The sequence below is a fragment of the Tiliqua scincoides genome, chromosome 4, assembly GCF_035046505.1.
Source record: "Tiliqua scincoides isolate rTilSci1 chromosome 4, rTilSci1.hap2, whole genome shotgun sequence".
Lineage (NCBI taxonomy): Eukaryota > Metazoa > Chordata > Lepidosauria > Squamata > Scincidae > Tiliqua > Tiliqua scincoides.
Genome location: NC_089824.1, coordinates 169,515,031 through 169,533,251, shown reverse-complemented (window position 1 = coordinate 169,533,251; position 18,221 = coordinate 169,515,031). Strand labels below are relative to the sequence as shown.

The following is an 18,221-nucleotide window of genomic DNA, read 5'->3' as shown; positions in this document are numbered from 1 at the left end:
CATGCAGAGCAGTGAAAAAGGAGCAGCCGCAGCTGCTTTGCATCTCCTGCTGCTGAGCAAGAGGAAGGTTGCAACCCGATCCTCATTTACCTGGGAGTAAGCCCCACTGACTATTATGGGGCTTACTTCTGAGTAGACACACCTAGGATTAGGTGTCAAGTCCGTTGTCTGCACTGCATGCTGACTGGGCAACCAGAAAAGCCTGGAGGTGGTCTGGGTGGAGTGAGAAGGAGGGAGCCAGGGGCAGGCAAGCAGGTAGGAAGCAAATGAGTCTGCTGAGGCCACCAGCCTAAGAATGGGCTGGCTAAGGGACCTTCTAAGTTCCTTTTCCTTGCCACAGTTGCCTGCAGCTCCCCAAAGTGACCCTCCCTGCGTTGCCTTTTGCCTTTCAGATGAAGGGTGTAAGGTTACTTACTTACTGGTAAGTAAATGCCAGTCCCTGTGGCCCCATTAAGGACATGATCTTGGGGATCATGTCGCTGACTCCCTGCCCCCACACAGACTTTATTGTGGCTCAAACTCTCCCAGAGAATTTGAGAACTGCTTCATTAACAGTATACCAAGGTCTGTACAATCAGAGAATATTTGATATGGATCAAATAGAATTGCAAATGTGCCTGCTTTTTCATTTCAAGTTATTTAAGTCCTTTTTGACAAGAAAAAAATGATCACTAAGTTACTCATAAACAGTACATAGGCAGACTAACCCTAAAATTACCTTCAGCTCACAGTCTTCATTCACAGCTAGGTTACTAGGCTTTAAATCCTAGAAGAAAAATTAAAAAAAAATATCAGCATTGTGTTGCTAACAAATCTGTACCCACTCTAAAATTTTATATAGACAATGATAAATACCCTCAATCTTTCAATTCAATCCCCAGCGGTTAAATACAATCCCATCACAATTTATGCTTTACTGAGTTTCAGTAATCTTTATAATCATATACAAAACTACCCCTATTTACAAACACTTTAGGTTCCACAATAAGCCTTTCGTTTGCAAATGCAGTAATACCCCCACCCTGTCTCTCCTGTCTCTGTTGCTGTCACTGTCAGTTTCACTCTCCACATTGTCAGATTCACTCAGACACTTTCACTGGATGTAAGTGCTATGAATTTCACTGCGGAGCCATTTGGAATGCTCCTAAGCAGCTTCCATATCCAGCAGCAAGGATGCAAACTGGAAATTAAGACTGAAAGCATTGTTCGTAATTTGAGCATTCATAAGTATGGGAGAGTGTATTTATCTGGGAACTTACACCGTGTTTCTGCCACTGAAGACAACTTGTATCAATTCCAGATAAAGAAGTATCACGTCAATTTAAGCAATTTCTGCCCAACGTTGCATATATTCAACAGGGACCAAATGTGTACACCTGTGGGCTGGGCAGAAATGGGTTAAAAATACCCCAAAACCATTATTACAAACTGAACTGAGATACAGGAAAAACACACATATGAGGGCATTAATTTAACTGCTTAAACAAAAAAGCTTTCAATAAGTGAAAAATCACCAGAAGGGGGGCCAAGTAGGGGAGTTTCAAAGCCTAGTAGCTGTGACCATAAAAGATGGTGTCATTTCTCTCCCCCCCCCCCCAAATGAACTTCAGAAAGCAGGTCTAATGTTGAGCATAGTGGGCAGGCAGATTCATAGGGGGAGACACAGTCATTTAAACATATAAACATCAAGAATTAAAAAATTATGCCATATATATGCAAATTAAAGTTACAGTTCTGTGCTTTGCATGCACATACTGCAATACTGTTCAGCAGCGTTCAGTCCAATGCTGCAGTTGCTGCAATATATAAGGATCCAATGCCATATCTCTGCTTTCAATGCATATTTGTTATACTATCAAGAATACTTACCCTATGTATTATATCAGCTGAATGGATATACTGCAAAGTAAAAGATATTTTAAAGATTAGCTCCAAGTCATTGTTCTCCATTTCCTTATTGCAAAAGGCTCTCTGCTTTCTACTCAGATAAATCAAGTATTTAATGCTTTTGTAATGGTACTTAATCACTGTGGGTTTAAAAAAATGCAGTCTGCTGTCGTTTTGTTCATATGTATATAAACAAAAAAGCTGTACATTGTAGCTAGAGAAAGAGACATTCTGCCTGTGCAAGAATGCATCGTTTGCACAAGAGGCATCATTTCAGCATACACTTGGCAGCCCAACACATTTGAAACCTGTGTGGCGCTGGATTGTCAGATATGCTGGACTATTAGGACCATTACTGTTGGTTGGCAAGAAAATAACACAGAATGTATACAGTTATAGTGTGTGCGCACCCTTCAATATTTGGGAAAGTGCTGCTGCATTTTCAGTTTATCCAACTAAAATATGCATCTAACCAAAATATGCATCAGAGCAGGCCTGAGACCACCTGGTACCTGTGGCAGTGTGCCAAATGCTGCCCCTGCCCTTACCAGGTCATGTGCCAGCCTCTGCTTCTGAGAGTGGAAGCAAGTGGAGGGGAAAGAGGTGTGTGTTCCTGCCCATCTGCTGCCTGAGGTGACTGCTTCATTTGGTCTCATGGATGGGCCAGCCCTGCCTGTGAATTTGAGAGATCACATTGTGATTTGTGACAAGACTACATAGGAAGCATCTAGGAATTCTGCAGAGCTCAAGTTAAAAAGTTTTAAAGGAATATTTCTTGCAGGGCTCTACTGAACATTCCCCTGCAAACATTTTTAGATTAAATTTCAAGGTGTTTGAAACAGTTCCTCCAGAAGTTTTGATTTTACTGTGGTCAAGGGACTGTTTACAACCATTTTTCTGGATTGTTGTAGCACCATCATTTTTTCCTTGTTGAGATTTCCTACTTAATGTGATCATAGTCAATCAGGAATGATGAAATGAACAAGATGGTGTCACTAAGAGCAAATATAGCAGAATTCAGAGAGCAGTACTTTCTGGACTGGTAACATGAGTAATTTTCACCAGTCTGGAATGTGTAGCCTCTCCTCTAAGCCAGATAAGGCAGACCAGCTTAAAACTGATGAGAATTCTGATTGTTCATGCTGTAGATTGCATGAAGAGAGCAATCCATACTACTGCACTCCCCCCCCCCCGGCTCTTCCCCATTTTCCTTCAGGGAAGCATATAGCAGGGAGGGTATAGCAAGAAGAGGTTGCTTTCACAGTACTTTCTTTAGCAGGATATCCTGCTCTACAGAGTTATTCTCTCTTTCTAGGTGCAGACCTTGTAGCTCTGCAAAATTGAATGGAGGGAGGGGAACTGTTTTCACATCTAATAAAAATGTAGAAGGACAGATATATTCAAAAGACTCCTATGCATGGAGAACGTTCTTCTGAACACAGGAAGGGGAGCAGCAGAACGGGCAAGTCTGAGCAGATACAAGAGAGATTGTCTTGATTATAATGGTAACTTTGCCCATGGGCAAGTCATTTATATGGACCATGCTAAAGGGAATGGAATGATTATGTTTTCTGGTGGATTCTTAATTTATTATGTACAGCTAAGCAACTAAGATATTATATCTGGTGCAAATACCTTCAAACCACGAAGAATTTGATAGATAAGAAACTGTACATGATCATCTGTGAGCTTCTGACATTTCACAATGTTGTTCAGATCTGCTCCCATGAGGTGGGTCACAAGATATCTAGAAAATAGAAGTGAAGCATATTACATCTTTATGAGATAGCTGAGAAACTCGGGAGCAGGATACAAGGCTTAGATAAAGAAACATGCTCAGAACCACCAGCAGCTAATGAATTCTGCATTACATTTAGAAAAATACTCTGATAATTCCACTGTTACTTTTTCATAGGAAGGAAGTTATCATAGGAATACAATTTTCCATGTATGGCGAGAATGCAATATAAAGAATATAAACAATTATTCTATACGTGTATACTGTACCTCATCTCATTGTAGCTTATGATTTATGCCATTTAAAAATCCATCTAATAAAGAGAAATGCCTTAAAATTTCTATGCAATTGAACAGAGAAAGTAATGGCTTAATTATCTGTTCTACAACATGTATAAATATAGAGATAGCTGCTCCGATCCGTTCAGAGACAACAATTATAATACACAGATTGCTAGATCTCTGCAAGTCTCCAAGCCAAACAGAGGAAAGGTAAGGAAGACTCAGGCCATTTCAGACAAAGCCCTGACTTATGGGTTGGCTATTAGGTGAGATGGCTTAGATGACTTTTAAAGTGGATTCTAAACATTCATGGTCAGGGTGACCAAATCGTATAACCGCAGAAGAGGACAAGGCATAACAAAATGCAGAACATCCAAGAAAATGTAGGACATGAGAAAACAAAAGCTAAAAACACTCATCCATTGATTTCATGTAGTTAATTTAAACACTATATTACTTATTTAAAACTATTACATATAATTTATTAATTACAAGAAGGCTATGGACAGCCTGCAGGGGCCTGCTCACAGGGAAAAGGAGGACATTTAAATTCTTTTCCAGGGCACAAGGCAAAAAAGAGAGCGTCCTGAACAAAGAGGATGTCTTGTCACCCTGTTCATGGTAAACTATAATCTATCAGTGGTTATTAATCATGAAAGCTACACTGAACCTCTAGCTGCAGGGGCAGTAGATAACTGAGTCAGGTATGGATCCAGTATTTGTGTTGGGGGGGGGGGCATGAGCATTCCCAACTCCATAGCCCAGATCAACCAAGTGGGTAGACCAGGGCTCCTGGTTGAACCCTGGCCTCTGTGCCCAAGGTTTGCTGGGTGGGAAGACCTGGGCTCCTGCCTGGACTTGGAGCCCAGATCTACCTGCTGGGTAGTCCTGGGCTTCCATTTCAACTGTCCTCTGGAGCCATCTCTGCCAGGTGGGTAAATCTAGGCTCCCAGTTTGCCTCTGTGGCCAAGGTTTGCTGGGTGGGTAGACCTGGGCTCCTGCCTGGACTTGGAACCAAGATTAATTAATTTTGCTGTTGTCAAAAATTTATGGGCAATAAGGTCCATCACACAACCCATTCACTCCCTTTTCCATGGAAGACTGCATGAGCAGGGCGAGGTTGCATAGGAATTTACATACATTTCCCACTCCACCCATTTCCCAGAGCCATGTATGGACCAGTTCATAGGAAAAAACCATTTAAATGATACACCTTTTTAGATGAGGCCTGGAGAGAATGATACTTTTTAAAGTTGGCCATTTAGCTGCATCTACATTCTCCTTTCAAAAGGAAATAAACAGCAAACATGTATACTGACTCAGTCTTTCCATTTCTCCATAGAAGTAGAAAAAGGGAAGATGGTGTGTACAGGGTGTAGGACACCATTAAGAACCTATTAACAAAATACTTTTACACAGTCTTATTAAGACAGGAAGCCTGTCTCAACATGTGCTTTGAATTTATTACATACAAGCCTAACAGGTTTTAAACACAGCTATTTAGGACAGTTGCCATTTGATAATCCACTAGTCTTACCATGCAGCCACAATTATTCATGAGTGTCCTTTGCTATACTGCTGAAGAAACCAAGCCTCAGTCATTCTGAGCAACTGAACAAGTTCATGTGTTGAACAGGATTTTTACACTATTGCTCTCCTTGCTAATGTTGACTTTGAAAGAACTGCTAAACAGTTTGAATGAAACCATATGATCCTCCCCAGCTAAAGTTACTTTACACTCACTTTAGATTTCTGAGCCACCTTCACCCCACCCTGCAAATGTGAAGTTATTTAAGAGAAGAAGTATTTAAGAGAATACTTTAAGAGTATTTTAATACTTTACTTTAAAATACTTTACTTTAAAGAGTACTTTAATACTTTAAAATTTTCTTAAAACAATAAGTATCTGCAACTAAACAAGGTTCAAGGGATTCTACAACTATTTATGTACCTCAGAGTACTTTAATTCAACTGGCATAAGCTGACAGAACGAGACAACACTTAAAAAGGAATTACAGAGGAATTATGATACGTTCTCCTTCTAGAAGAACTAGAATCAAGGATCAAATGGCAATATTGCCTTGTCCAAAATCCATATATTACAAAGTCTGTTCAACATCTTTGCTATTTGAAACTGAAAATCTAACTTCTACTAACTCTGTGTTCCCTGATTTGTTATGTATAGACAGATTCACAACAAAATGACAAAACAATCCAATAAATAAATAGCTTAGAAGATATGTCTTCCAAGAAAAAACTTTACTGAGGACTGCAGGACAAAGTAGTGATCATTAAGTTAGAGGCTTATCAATGTACAGACATCTATGTTTTACCAGCTGTCCAAAATAGTTTCATCAGATATAATTGTTATGGAGAGCTGGAACAAAAGGTTGCTATTAAGTACAGATATAGGTGGCAGCTGCTGCTTCCCAATATGTACAGACATAGTAAAATAGATATCCATACCATCGCGTACATTTTTCAACATGAAGGGGAGCTAAGGGCTGCTGCCTTTATAGGAGAGCCAGGAAAAAGTAAAGCATTGTGCATCACAAAGACCTGCATGCTTTTTCAACAAAAGTGGTGCAGTAAGAGTTAAAACTTCACTTACTTGTTCTGCCTTGATGCACAGAAGCTTAATAACCAATTTAAGCTCTTAACTACTTGGGAATAGAGACTTTCTTCTGCAAACTTGTTCCTAAATCAACACTAGGCATTTTGAATTACTTCAAAAAGTAGCTGGAATACTTGCAATCATTTTCAAAATGTTACCTACACATCATTGAATTCCTCTAATGACTTTGCAGGTGTGAACACATCTAGAAGACCAATAACCTGTAAAAAGACGGGGAAAATGAGACAATTAATCTGGCTTCTCCTAACTGCAGTATATACAGTGTCCGAATTCTGAGAGTCTGCTACTTGTACATGGATTTACAACAGGACTTTCTCCAGATCCCCACTCAGATGCAATTTGAAAATAGTTCCTTTAAACTTGCCAATTTCAAATCCTTTGCAATGTTACTGGGGTGAGCTGCAAGTCATTCAAATAACTGCCTCACTGAACAATAGTCTCATCTCTGGCTGCAGGTTACTGTTCTCAGTGTGAATTCTTTTATTTAAAGGGGAAAATGTTTACAAGGGCAGGAGGTCTGGTCTAGAGAGTAGAGCCTCCATTTGCCTGAAGATAACATCCGCAGGTCGCCAGTTCGAGGCCACTGGCACTGTGCGACCTTGAAGCAGCTGACAAGCTGAGCAGAGTTATTCCATCTGCTCTGAGCATGGGAGGATGGAGGCCAGAATGTTGCGACCAGATCAGAAAGAAACATCTGAATGTTGTGGTTTCATGAAAGATAGAACCTTCTTTCAAATTGTAAAAATCCCTACGGGGATTTAATTAGCCTGCCTATGTAAACTGCCTTGAATAAAGTCCAAGGAGAAATCCAAGGAGGACCAAGAAAAGCAGTATAGAAATACCTGTATTATTATTATTAAGTGTAATTTTATTCTTTACTCCAAACATTCAAATTTTAAAAAGCAGGGGACCAAGCACATAAAAAAATGTAATACTAGCAATGAAAAAATGAAATGATATACAGCAAATGGAATCTAATTTGTTAGGTGCACTTAAGTATTGTACTACCAATTTCAATGAATACTGAAGGCAATGATGGACAGCAAAGCCAGTGGAACTAACCAGCCGCTACTACAGGGCAACTGGGAAGAGAGGAGAAGAAAAAGGAAAACATGCGCTTACTAGAATTCAGTGGGAGGCAGGTGGTTGTTTAGTCAGCTACTGTATGTTTACATAATACCAACCCAAACAATCCCTGCCTCCACAGCTGTTCATCAAACAGTGCTAGGTTGTTGGGGGTCCTAGGGAAAAATCTGGCACCAGGCCCTCCCCCTGATGGGCACTACCACTGTCATCAGTACTAAGAGTTCAAGATGGTTGGTTTGGCCAAGTGGGTCTTCTAATGGGCACGGGCTCTCAGGCCATGCCCCAACCTGATGCCACCTTGTCCTGACAAATTACCAATAAGAATGCATTTTCCTCTTCTCCTTCAATCACCCTCAATAGGCAATTCCTAACAGAGTTCACTTCAACAGTTACAAAATACCTTAAATGAGCCATCAACCTTTAAGGAAAATAAATTAAGGTATGAACGAATAACTCCCTGCAAGCTATTGCAAAAGACAAATTTACTGGGTTACTCACAAATTATGCGTCATCTTGCTTTGACTCACTGCTGCTTCAGTAATGAGCCAGCTAAAATAAATGGCTGTCCAAGTACTATTAATATATAGTGTACAAATGAAGCATTACTGGTACTGTCTTCAGTTGAGTACATCTGCTAATACAGCAGCCCAAGCAAGTAGGAAAGGACTTCAAATTTGATAAGAGAAATGATAAACACCCCCAGCCTTCAAACCACTGCAGCTATAGATTTCAGAGTTAGCCTTGTACACAGAAACTAACATTTGCACCAACAAGCTGAATACTGTACACATAACTAATGTGTAACAGTGCTTCCATAAACTCAGAGCCAAGTTTAAAGGGACAGTGCATGGGTGCACACACATGCTCCAAGTGCAGACAGGTATCTAAATTAAAACATGGACATCAAGAAACACTCCAATTTCTGAGGCGTTCATGAATTGTATACTTTATAGTATTTCTTCTAAAATATAAACTTTTTCCCTTAACTGCTAGTCACTATTTCAAAACAAGATACATCATTAGAACAGTGCTCTATTTGGATTAACTACGCAAGCACTACTACATGCCAACACTTTATTGAAACTAGCTAAGAAAATAACTCCACAACAGAAAACCTTCCTGCTTATTACCTAGGCTGCCCTCATTCAATAATCTCCAATTGTTCCTTCCAACCCACTGCTTAAAAAATCTTGTCTTCACAGTAAGTAGTAGCAGCTCAACAGCAACGTTGAAGCCTTTGCTTAACTCAGAATGCTGTAGTGTAACCAGGCCTCATACAAAACAGAATAAATGTCTGGAAACCTACAGTAAGACTTCTTGAAGAAATCACACCATTTAGTTTAGATCTATTCTAGCTACAGTTCTTTCTAAATGCACATTATTAAGTCTGCTGGGAGGGAAGGGCTGAAGCCACCTGACACTTCTCTGAATCACCACCCTTAGAAGTGCTTTTTTCATTTAAAAATATTTTCAGATTATTAGTACCCATTGGTGTGTAAACACAATCCTATCACCAATATACGGCTTAAGTATTTATCCAATATATCTAATTGCTTAGTTCAGGGGTGCTCAATAGGTGGATCGCGATCTACCGGTAGATCGCGAGGCAAAATGAGTAGATCGCGGAGCCCTGTCTCTCCAAACTGTTAATATGTCAGTTTTGTCTAGTGAATAGACGAAACCGACATATTTAGCTAAACTGACACTGAAACGGACACTTTAGCTGCTCTTCAGGCATGCAGCAACACAACTGACGAAACTGACTAGACTCCAGCAGGGGCTCCATACATTAAAGGGGGTGTCTGTCAGACGCTTCCTTCCCCCCTAGTAGATCTCCGGGCCTTGCTGGGTTTCAAAGTAGCTCTCGAGCCAAAAAGGTGTGAGCACCCCTGGCTTAGTTTAATGGACTTCAAGTGGGGTGTATTACAATAAGCCTGCGGTTTTCAATAAGCCAATTTACAATAAGACTTTGGTTACAATAAGCCTTTGGTTACAATAAGCCAAACTCTCCAGGAGTTTGAAACCCGCAGTAGGTCTTTGCGGGGACGGGGGGGAGGAAGCAGGGGCAGGGGGAAGGCAGCAATGCAATTCCCAGGATCGCGTCGCTCAGGGGGCTGCAGGGACTGGGATGCACCCTGCAGTCCCTGCAGCAGCCATCCCTGTGTGTGGGAAGCCCTGTGCGAGTGCCTGCAGGGCACCCCAGGTCAGGGAAAGGGAGACTGGGGCGATCACGCTCCGCTTCTGCTTTTGTGGAGGCAGAGTAGATCGCCCCACTCTCCCTTTCCCTGACCTGGGGAGCCCTGCCGAAAGTTGCACAGGGCTCCCCACACCCCCGAGAGGCTGCAGGAGGCTTGGGCAAGTGCACCCAAGCCCCTGCAGCCCCCCTGAGCGGTGCGATCCTGTGGATGGCGCTACTGCCTTCCCCGTCTCCTGGCTGCCACCGCCCCTTAAGGGGGCAGAGGCCAGGACCTACAGGCTGGGGCGTTTGACGCCCAAGTTTGAATACCACTGCAATAAGCAATGAAACTGGGAGGAAGATTAGGATTAAGTGATTTTTTTTAAAAAACTCACAACACAGTTCCTAGTACTGCTACAGATTTAAAAGTCTCACTGGCACATTTCTGTTAAAGTTCTAAACATGATCTTGCATCCTTAAATACAGAACTAAATCAATGCGTGGAAAAATATATTGTGGAAACCACCACCAGTGCTCCTAATGAGGATGATAGTTATGCAGTGATGTTGAAATTCATGGTTGAACCTCATTCACATTTTCTTTTTTAAAGGCCTAACATAACAGAAGGTTTCGTACAGAATAATCTTCACATTTTGGTATAGGCTCCATCTCTCAAGCTTACATTAAACACACACACACACACACACACACACACACACACACACACACACACACCTGAAAGTATTGCTAGAATACATAACTGAGCTGAGATACACAAATGAACTGCAGAAATCTTTCTGCCACTTTTGTACACTTGCTTATAACTAAAAGCATAGATCATGATCTGATGACTGTATATATTCTTGGATAGCAACCATTTTAGCAAAGGATGTGGACCCCTGCTAATTGGGTAAGAGGCACTTTTTCAAGTGGGTGCTCCTTTTTTAGCAGGGGGAGAGTAACTGACCCACCTCACTCCAGCAGTGTCTGTTTTAGTGGCTGTCTGCTGGTATTCATTTGCATCTTTTTAGAATGTGAGCCCTTTTGGGGACAGGGAGCCATTTAGTTATTTGATTTTTCTCTGTAAACCGCTTTGTGAACTTTTAGTTGAAAAGTGGTATATAAATACTGTTAATAATAATAATAAGATGAGCCAAACACTATATTCGTTCTTACAAATGCATTCTGCGCAATCATCCCAAAATTTACATAAACCCCTAGAACTGGGGTGGCCAACCTTTCAATTTAGAAGACGTGCATAGGATTGGGCTCTAAGTATTGTCAAAACCATGGGCAAGGCTTCTGCTGCAACACAAAATATCCTGCCTTTCTCCATGGCTCTGAACATACCCTTTCCCATCCTACTGACAAATTTCCTCTTACTTCTTTGTCTTTTACTAAGTGCCAAAATCACATGAGTATGCAAATGTGCAAGGCAGAAGCATGCATCCAACTTGTTTTTTCCAAAACACAGTGGGGTGGGGGAAGAGGGGGTGGAATCCTTGTCAGAACCAGGGCACCCCAGGAAAGAAGTCATTTCTTTTTCTAAGTGCTGTGCTTATCCTGAAAAGTCACCCCTCTAAAGGGCCAATTTGCTGCCAAACCAAAATCACTGCTTCAGGTGGCCAATCCCTGCTTTACCAATATAAAATGAGCACCCAGGACAAGAATGAAGCTTCCTGTGTGCCCTGGTTCCAAATGGAATTGTACCGCTGGGATGTTTTTAAGAAAAAGAAGCACTACTGATAGAAGCATGCCTCAGTAGCATGTTTCTATATTCATGTAATTTGGCTTAACTCAGTTCTTACCAAGATATTCTTAATTCAAGATCCCCACTCCCTTGCTAAAAAGCTGTGATGAAGCAACTTTGGGCCAAAGATAACAAAAGAAACCATGAAAAAAGGCCCAACCACATAACGATATTGTGAAATTGCTGCAGGATTGACTTCCTGTATACGCAGTAAGAACTAAGATTCTTCTACATTTTACAGGAAAGAATCAACTGTCCACGTAAAAGAGATGAACAACTAGTGCCCCACCAAAATGGTGGTGCTAAAAAAATGTGCAAAGAGAAGTTTTCATCATTATTAGGGGTAGAGGGACCATGAACATTGTTTAATGGTATTTGCCAAAAGGGCTTCCCAAATAAGTATTTGTTTTTTTTAATTTTTACCCTACCTTTCCGTCCACAAAAGGATCTCTCAGAGAAGCTATCAAACATTGACACAAGAATAACCATTAAAATACAATACTAAAAATATAACACAGCAGGGTAACAACATAACAAAAGGCAGCCTAAATCTTGATAGAAAACAAAACATATTCCTTGTGACAAAAGCATATTGGAATAACAGTTATTCCCAGGTGCTGAAAACCCATGAGGTTAGACAAGCTGTTCTGGGGTAAAGAATTCCACAGCCTGGGCCTCACTGATAAAGACGGGCCTATTCCACATAACCACCACCAATCCTACACATCCACAATGGTATTCTAAGTATCTAAAACAGTGGTTCCCAACCTTTAGGAGCCTGCGGACCACTGAAACAAACATTGGCATTGCCGTGGACCACATGCAACCCCCTCCATCCCCACCACACATAAAAAAATACAATTCAATTTGGTAACGCATGGGGGAGTGCATACTGGAAATGTCAGCTGTGGGGGTCCATTCTCTGCCCTCTCTAGTGGGTCATGAGGAAGCTTCTCACTGAGTGAGCTCTTCTCCATGGACTACCAGAAAGGGTAGAGAACAAACCCTCCTTCAGCTGGCACTTCTGTTACGTGAAAATCCCCTTTTCCCTTCCAAGTTGTGATTTTGTATATATATTATGGACTAAGATATCATACAAGCCAAGCAAACAAGCCCAATTTCCAAAAAAACCTGGTAAAGGTCACAAGTTGTGATTACATCCCCTCCTCCAATCAAGGAATGTCTCCTGATTATGCAAAACAAGCATGCACCCATGCATGAAGAAGGAAGAATGCATGGAGGAAGCATGCACATAGCATGCACATAGCACAAAGCATGCATGGAGGAAGAAGTCTATTGTTCTTTTGTTGTAGCTTTATCACTCTTAAGCACCTTATGCAAATTGCCTCCCTCCCCCAGAAGGTCAGCCTGGCTGGTAAGCTGACTTCCTTCCGGTTCATCACATACTCCACGTGTACCATTGTGAGTATACTGAGCATGTGCACAGCTCTGGGATACTTCCGGTCATTCTAGGTCAGCTTCCAGGTCACACACAATCCCTTAAAAGGAAGCTCCGAGCACATGTCTCTCTCTCTCTGACTGCCCTCCTGCGGGAGTGGTCCTACACGGGACTCTTCCCCCAACTGCCCCCCCCCCCCGGACAGGTAAATATATCTTGCGTCTAAACCCTCTCCCTTCTTCCCTATCTATTCCTCCCTTCTCCCCCATCTTTAGTTAGCAAACTGGGTTTAGCAGATTAAGGAACCCCTAAAATACTTCCCTACACCCTATCCATTTCTGATTCCTTTTCAGATGCACCCAAATACATAGCACATGCAGCCACCACAAGCTAGGTACACTAGAATCTATACTTATCATTTCTCCATGTGTATTATGTTTACCTTTGTGTGTTTTTGTAATAAAAATATAATCCTTTGATTGAAAGTTACCTTTCTCCCAGTCTCCTCCTTAAGCTAAACAAGGGATTTCTTTGCTCTACGCTGTCTTGTTATCCAGACTGCGATCCTAAGAGTTTCCAAAAGGCTAATATACTAATTCCCCTAAACAAAACAGCCTTTTTGGTAACACTTCACCTAGCACTGGACCATCAGAGAGAGTGGAGAACAGAATACCTATAGCCACAGCTAACACTTCAGTGGTCCATGGGGCAGTGCTCACTGGGCAAGACACCCAAAGTGATCATCCCTTTTTTTCCTGAGACCTTGCGAACCACTTCTTCAAGTCTCATGGACCACCTGTGGTCCCCGGAACACAGGTTGGGAACCACTGATCTAAGACAAACACACTGCCCCAAAGTTTTGTTCAAAAACACTAAGAGGCCTATGCTGTGCCACATTCAAACATTTTTATTTCTCCCATTCCTCCCTTCCTTTAAGGCAGTGTTTCTCAAATTGTGGGCTGGGACCCACTAGCTGGGTCACAAACAAATTTCAGGTGGGTCCCCATTCATTTCAATATTTTATTTTTAATATATTAGACCAGTGGTATTCAAACTGGGGTGTCGCGACGCCCCAGCCTGAGGGCCCTGGTCTCTTTTCCCTTAAGGGGTGGGGGCAGCCAGGAGGCAGTGGCACGATCCCCAGGATCGTGCCGCTCAGGGGGGCTGCAAGGGCTTGGGTACACTTGCCCAAGCCTCCTGCAGCCTCCCAGGGGTGCGGGGAGCCCTGTGTGACCTTTGGCAGGGCTCTCCAGGTCAGGGAAAGTGAGAGTGGGGTGATCGCACCTCGCCTCTGCTAAACCGGAAGCGGAGTGCGATCGCTCCACTTTCCCTTCGGACTGTGCTACAGGGACTGGGGTGCACCCTGCAGTCCCTGCAGCAGCCATACCTGGGTGCGGAGAGCCGTGTGCGAGCACCTGCAGGTCTCCCCAGGTCAGGGAAAGTGAGAGTGGCGAGATCGCGCTCCGCTTCCAGTTTAGTGGAGGCAGAGTGCGATCTCTCCACTCTTACTTTCCCTAACCTGGGGAGCCCTGCAGGTGCTCGCACAGGGCTCCCTGCACTCAGGGATGGCTGCTGCAGGGACTGCAGGGTGCACCCCAGTCCCTGCAGCTCCCTGAGTGACGTGATCCTGGGGATTGCATCGCTGCCTTCCTCCTGCCCCTGCTGCCTCCCCCCCGCCCCCGCAAAGACTTACTGTGGGTTTCAAACTCTGAGAATTTGAAAACCGCAGTATTAGACTTAATGCTACCATGATATATGACTACATTTGAGGAAATGTTACACATCTGTACTTTTAACAGGCTACTCTGTATATGTTTTTTACAATGATTGTAAATGAGACTTACTCCTGGGTGAGCGTGGGCAGGATTGCAGCCTAGGATTGTTAAAAATGTTCCTGTTTGATGATGTCACTTCTGGTCACGACATCACTTTCGGTGGGTACTGACAGATTCTCATTCTAAAAGGTGGGTCCTGGTGCTAAAAGTGTGAGAACCACTGTTCTAAGGAGCTCAAGTTAGTATACTTGGCTTCTCTCACCTTAATCTACCACACACGGTCTTTGTGAGGGTACAAAGGAGACACAGTGACTGGCCCAAGGTCATCCAGTAAAGCTTCATGGTTGAGCCTTTAGTTCAGATTTTCTTGGTCCAACTCTCTAATAACTATACCACAGTGGCTACAGCAGAATTTGCTGGGGAGAGGGGCAGGGAAAAGCTACAATAAATATTGTATACTACTACAGTTGCATTATTGCAGAAGGTAAGCAACCTACTTGAGATCTTGGCACTAAACTCTTCTACACAACAGCGCAATGGGAAGGAACATTTTTGCAACGTTCCTGTTGCAGTGCTCCAGAAATGCTGAGACTGTGAGGTATTTTGTAACAGTTCACATAGTTGAAGATTGAGACATTAGCAGAGTGATCCTTCCCCCCCCCCAACCAAGAGAAGACACAACAGGCAACACATTTCCTCCAAAATGTCTGCTATAAGAAAATTCTCATAATAATCCTACATTAAACTAATTTTAAAACCAGAGACTTCCACTTAAGAAAGACTTACCAAAAGATTTGCATTGCATGGGCTTAATAAGCACAACACACACAAACCTCAGAAACATGTGAAAGCATATAGACCCACCTTAGTACCAGTACAATCACATTCTTCCCTCGTTATCTCTACCTAGCTCGTTCCTGAAACTGGTACTTATTGAGAAAATCCGAATGAGTACAACTATTACATGAATTTCAATGGGAAATTAATTTCAATGTTCACTCCAAAATTACTCTAAATTCCTAATACCATAACAAAAACGTTGTTTGATAAACAAAACCACCAACATTACAGCAACTTAACCATGGGGATATGTTCTCTGAAACCCATTGTTAGGTAGGTTTGTTGTGCGATCATCTGCTCCTGTCTCCTCCCCTCTCACCACCACCCCCCCCACTCCATAACGTCTCCTGGAGCCTGCTATGGGGCAAGGTCCTCCAGACTGGGTCTTTCTAGCTAACCCTCTGCTAAGCTGGCAAGATGAAGGTTGCCACCTGCCACTGTACCCAGTGACAGGGACTGCTAGTGATTGGCATGGTTTGCCCCCAAAGCAGTCTGCTAGCTGGGTATCACCCCAATCTGCCAATTGGCTTGGATCACTAGCCAGGGTTGGAGACAATGGGATGTGTCTCCGTCAGCAATCACTGTCGATTGGTGCAGCCCACTCCCACAGTAGCCACACTCGCCAGGTATGGTCGCAGCCTGCCTCTAAACTGCCTAGTCCCCTTCAAGTGCGGGGGTGTCCCTGGCTCCCAGGGCTGGAGACTGCGGTAGAAAGATAACAAAAAGTTTAAAAAGGTGGAGGCAGGGGATGGCAGCAAGGCAGTGGATCACTGTCATATATGCAATCTGTCATTTACTGGAACATTAGTATGCAGCACATACTGTACCCCACATCAATAAAGTATTAACGTTGACAATGAAAAAGTTTCAAAAGTTCTAGCATCACATAATGAGGCTTAGTACCTTAAGCTTTAATTGCAAACTATGAGCAACTCCCTTATATTTTACCTGTATTTCCACTTTTCCTATGAATTTTTTAAAAAAATCTTCTATTTTTTAGGACCCATATTCACAGCAATTTGTAGAAACACAGCAAAAAAACACTGTAAAAGGGAGTGCATAAGGCACCTGGCTTGAAAGCATGGGGATGTGCGACCTATCGGGCAGTACATTTCACAAGAGCCATACTCTGTTCTTGGAGGGTCCTGAAAAGCGCTTTCCTGAAAGCCTGCAGGCACATACCCAAGAAAGAGGGCTTTTCTGGATCTCTGACTACCAGCGGGAAAAATCCAAAATTTGAGCCATCCTCCTGGAACTTCTTCCTGGGCATGCAAGCCAAATTTGATCCCTTTTCTGTCTTCAAAGTTCAAAGTGGAGGGTAGATATAACCATTGAGTAAAATAGACCTTGCCTCCATGAGAGACTTTGTTCTTATTTTTCTCTCACCAATCCCAGATCTTATACCAGGGGTGTCAAACTTCTATCATACAGCAGACAACGTTCATGGTGTTTGCTGAGGATCGGAAGTTATGTCATTAAGTAGGAACTGATGTCATTAAGGTGATGATAACCAGAAATAAGCATTTTTTCTCAATGAGGAACATATTAGCTGCAAATGACAAGAGAATATACAAATCCTGATCATATTTTAAGTTATGGGAGAGCCAATTATCACACTGGCTGCCCTTTCAGCAGCACAGCTTCTGCAGAGATAACACTTCGCAGTTCAGCAACCAACAGGTGCTCTGCAAATAGGTGCTTGGCAGAAGGAGCACTGCTGAAATTCCAGTCCACATGATAATTTGGCTCTCCCTGTGCCTCAGAGCTTCTTCCTTCTCCTACCCCTCTTGGCCTGCCACTTTCTATTGCCATTCCTTGCCTTCTGAGGTCCTCTTTTGTCTCTCCCTTCCAGTATCTTGGCAGAAGTGTGTTGCTGAAACACTGGCCTGCATGATAATCGGGCTATTCCATTTCCACCTTTTCTGCAGTGCTGCTCCTGCCAGATAAGTCACTTCAGAGCTCAATAGCTGATAGAAGCTCATGGTGGTGCTAGGAGAACCTAATTATCACAGATAAAGGGCTTCCAAAGGCCATATCTGCCCACATGACACCCTGCCTTATATTGAAAATCTTGATATGAAAAAAGGGGTGATCTTGTATGGATAAGTGAAAATCCTTACTTACAGTGAACATACTGATAAAAAGGGAAGAGTGTACCACACTTGGGGCTGGTGTAGACATAACATTTGACCAGTCTTAAGCATATTTAGAGGAAAATGCACACCTTCTCTGGCTCTTCTCTGTAGCCCCAAATCACCCCTGCCCCCCCCCCACTCTCCACCATGGCTTGGAGCTAATGTCAAAAACCCAAAGTTCAATTCTAACTGAGGATCTGCAGAAAATTGAAATGCATATCTCTAGGAAGCCCCTTGAACTTACATTTTCATGTTTCATGTGTTTAAGCAGACGCAGTTCACGGTAGGTCCTTTTGGCATGTATGATGGACTGAAACGGTCTGGACAATTTCTTCACAGCCACTCGCAGGCCAGTTTTAGCATCAAAGGCAGAGCTATAAAACATTTTCAGAAGTCAGTATTTACATCAAGATTGACATATTACTCATTAAAAGTGAATAACAACTATATCTCGGGTCCACTGAGAGAGTATAGCTTTAAAATTGTGTTCTAAAAGAAACAAGGTTCAAGTCTGGATTT

At 42.6% G+C, this 18,221-nt stretch overlaps 1 protein-coding gene across 1 annotated transcript in view; it reads right to left on the bottom strand.

The window, feature by feature from the left end:
- MAPK14 (mitogen-activated protein kinase 14) overlaps positions 1 to 18,221 on the bottom strand; it is a 50,363-nt gene that overhangs the window by 25,459 nt on the left and 6,683 nt on the right. Inside the window, exons 2-6 of the mRNA XM_066622926.1 lie at positions 17,947 to 18,076; positions 6,683 to 6,741; positions 3,523 to 3,634; positions 1,870 to 1,899; positions 719 to 766 (exon numbers count right to left, since the gene is read on the bottom strand). Coding sequence (XP_066479023.1) covers positions 719 to 766; positions 1,870 to 1,899; positions 3,523 to 3,634; positions 6,683 to 6,741; positions 17,947 to 18,076 — 379 coding nt within the window. The remainder of the gene's footprint in view (positions 1 to 718; positions 767 to 1,869; positions 1,900 to 3,522; positions 3,635 to 6,682; positions 6,742 to 17,946; positions 18,077 to 18,221) is intronic.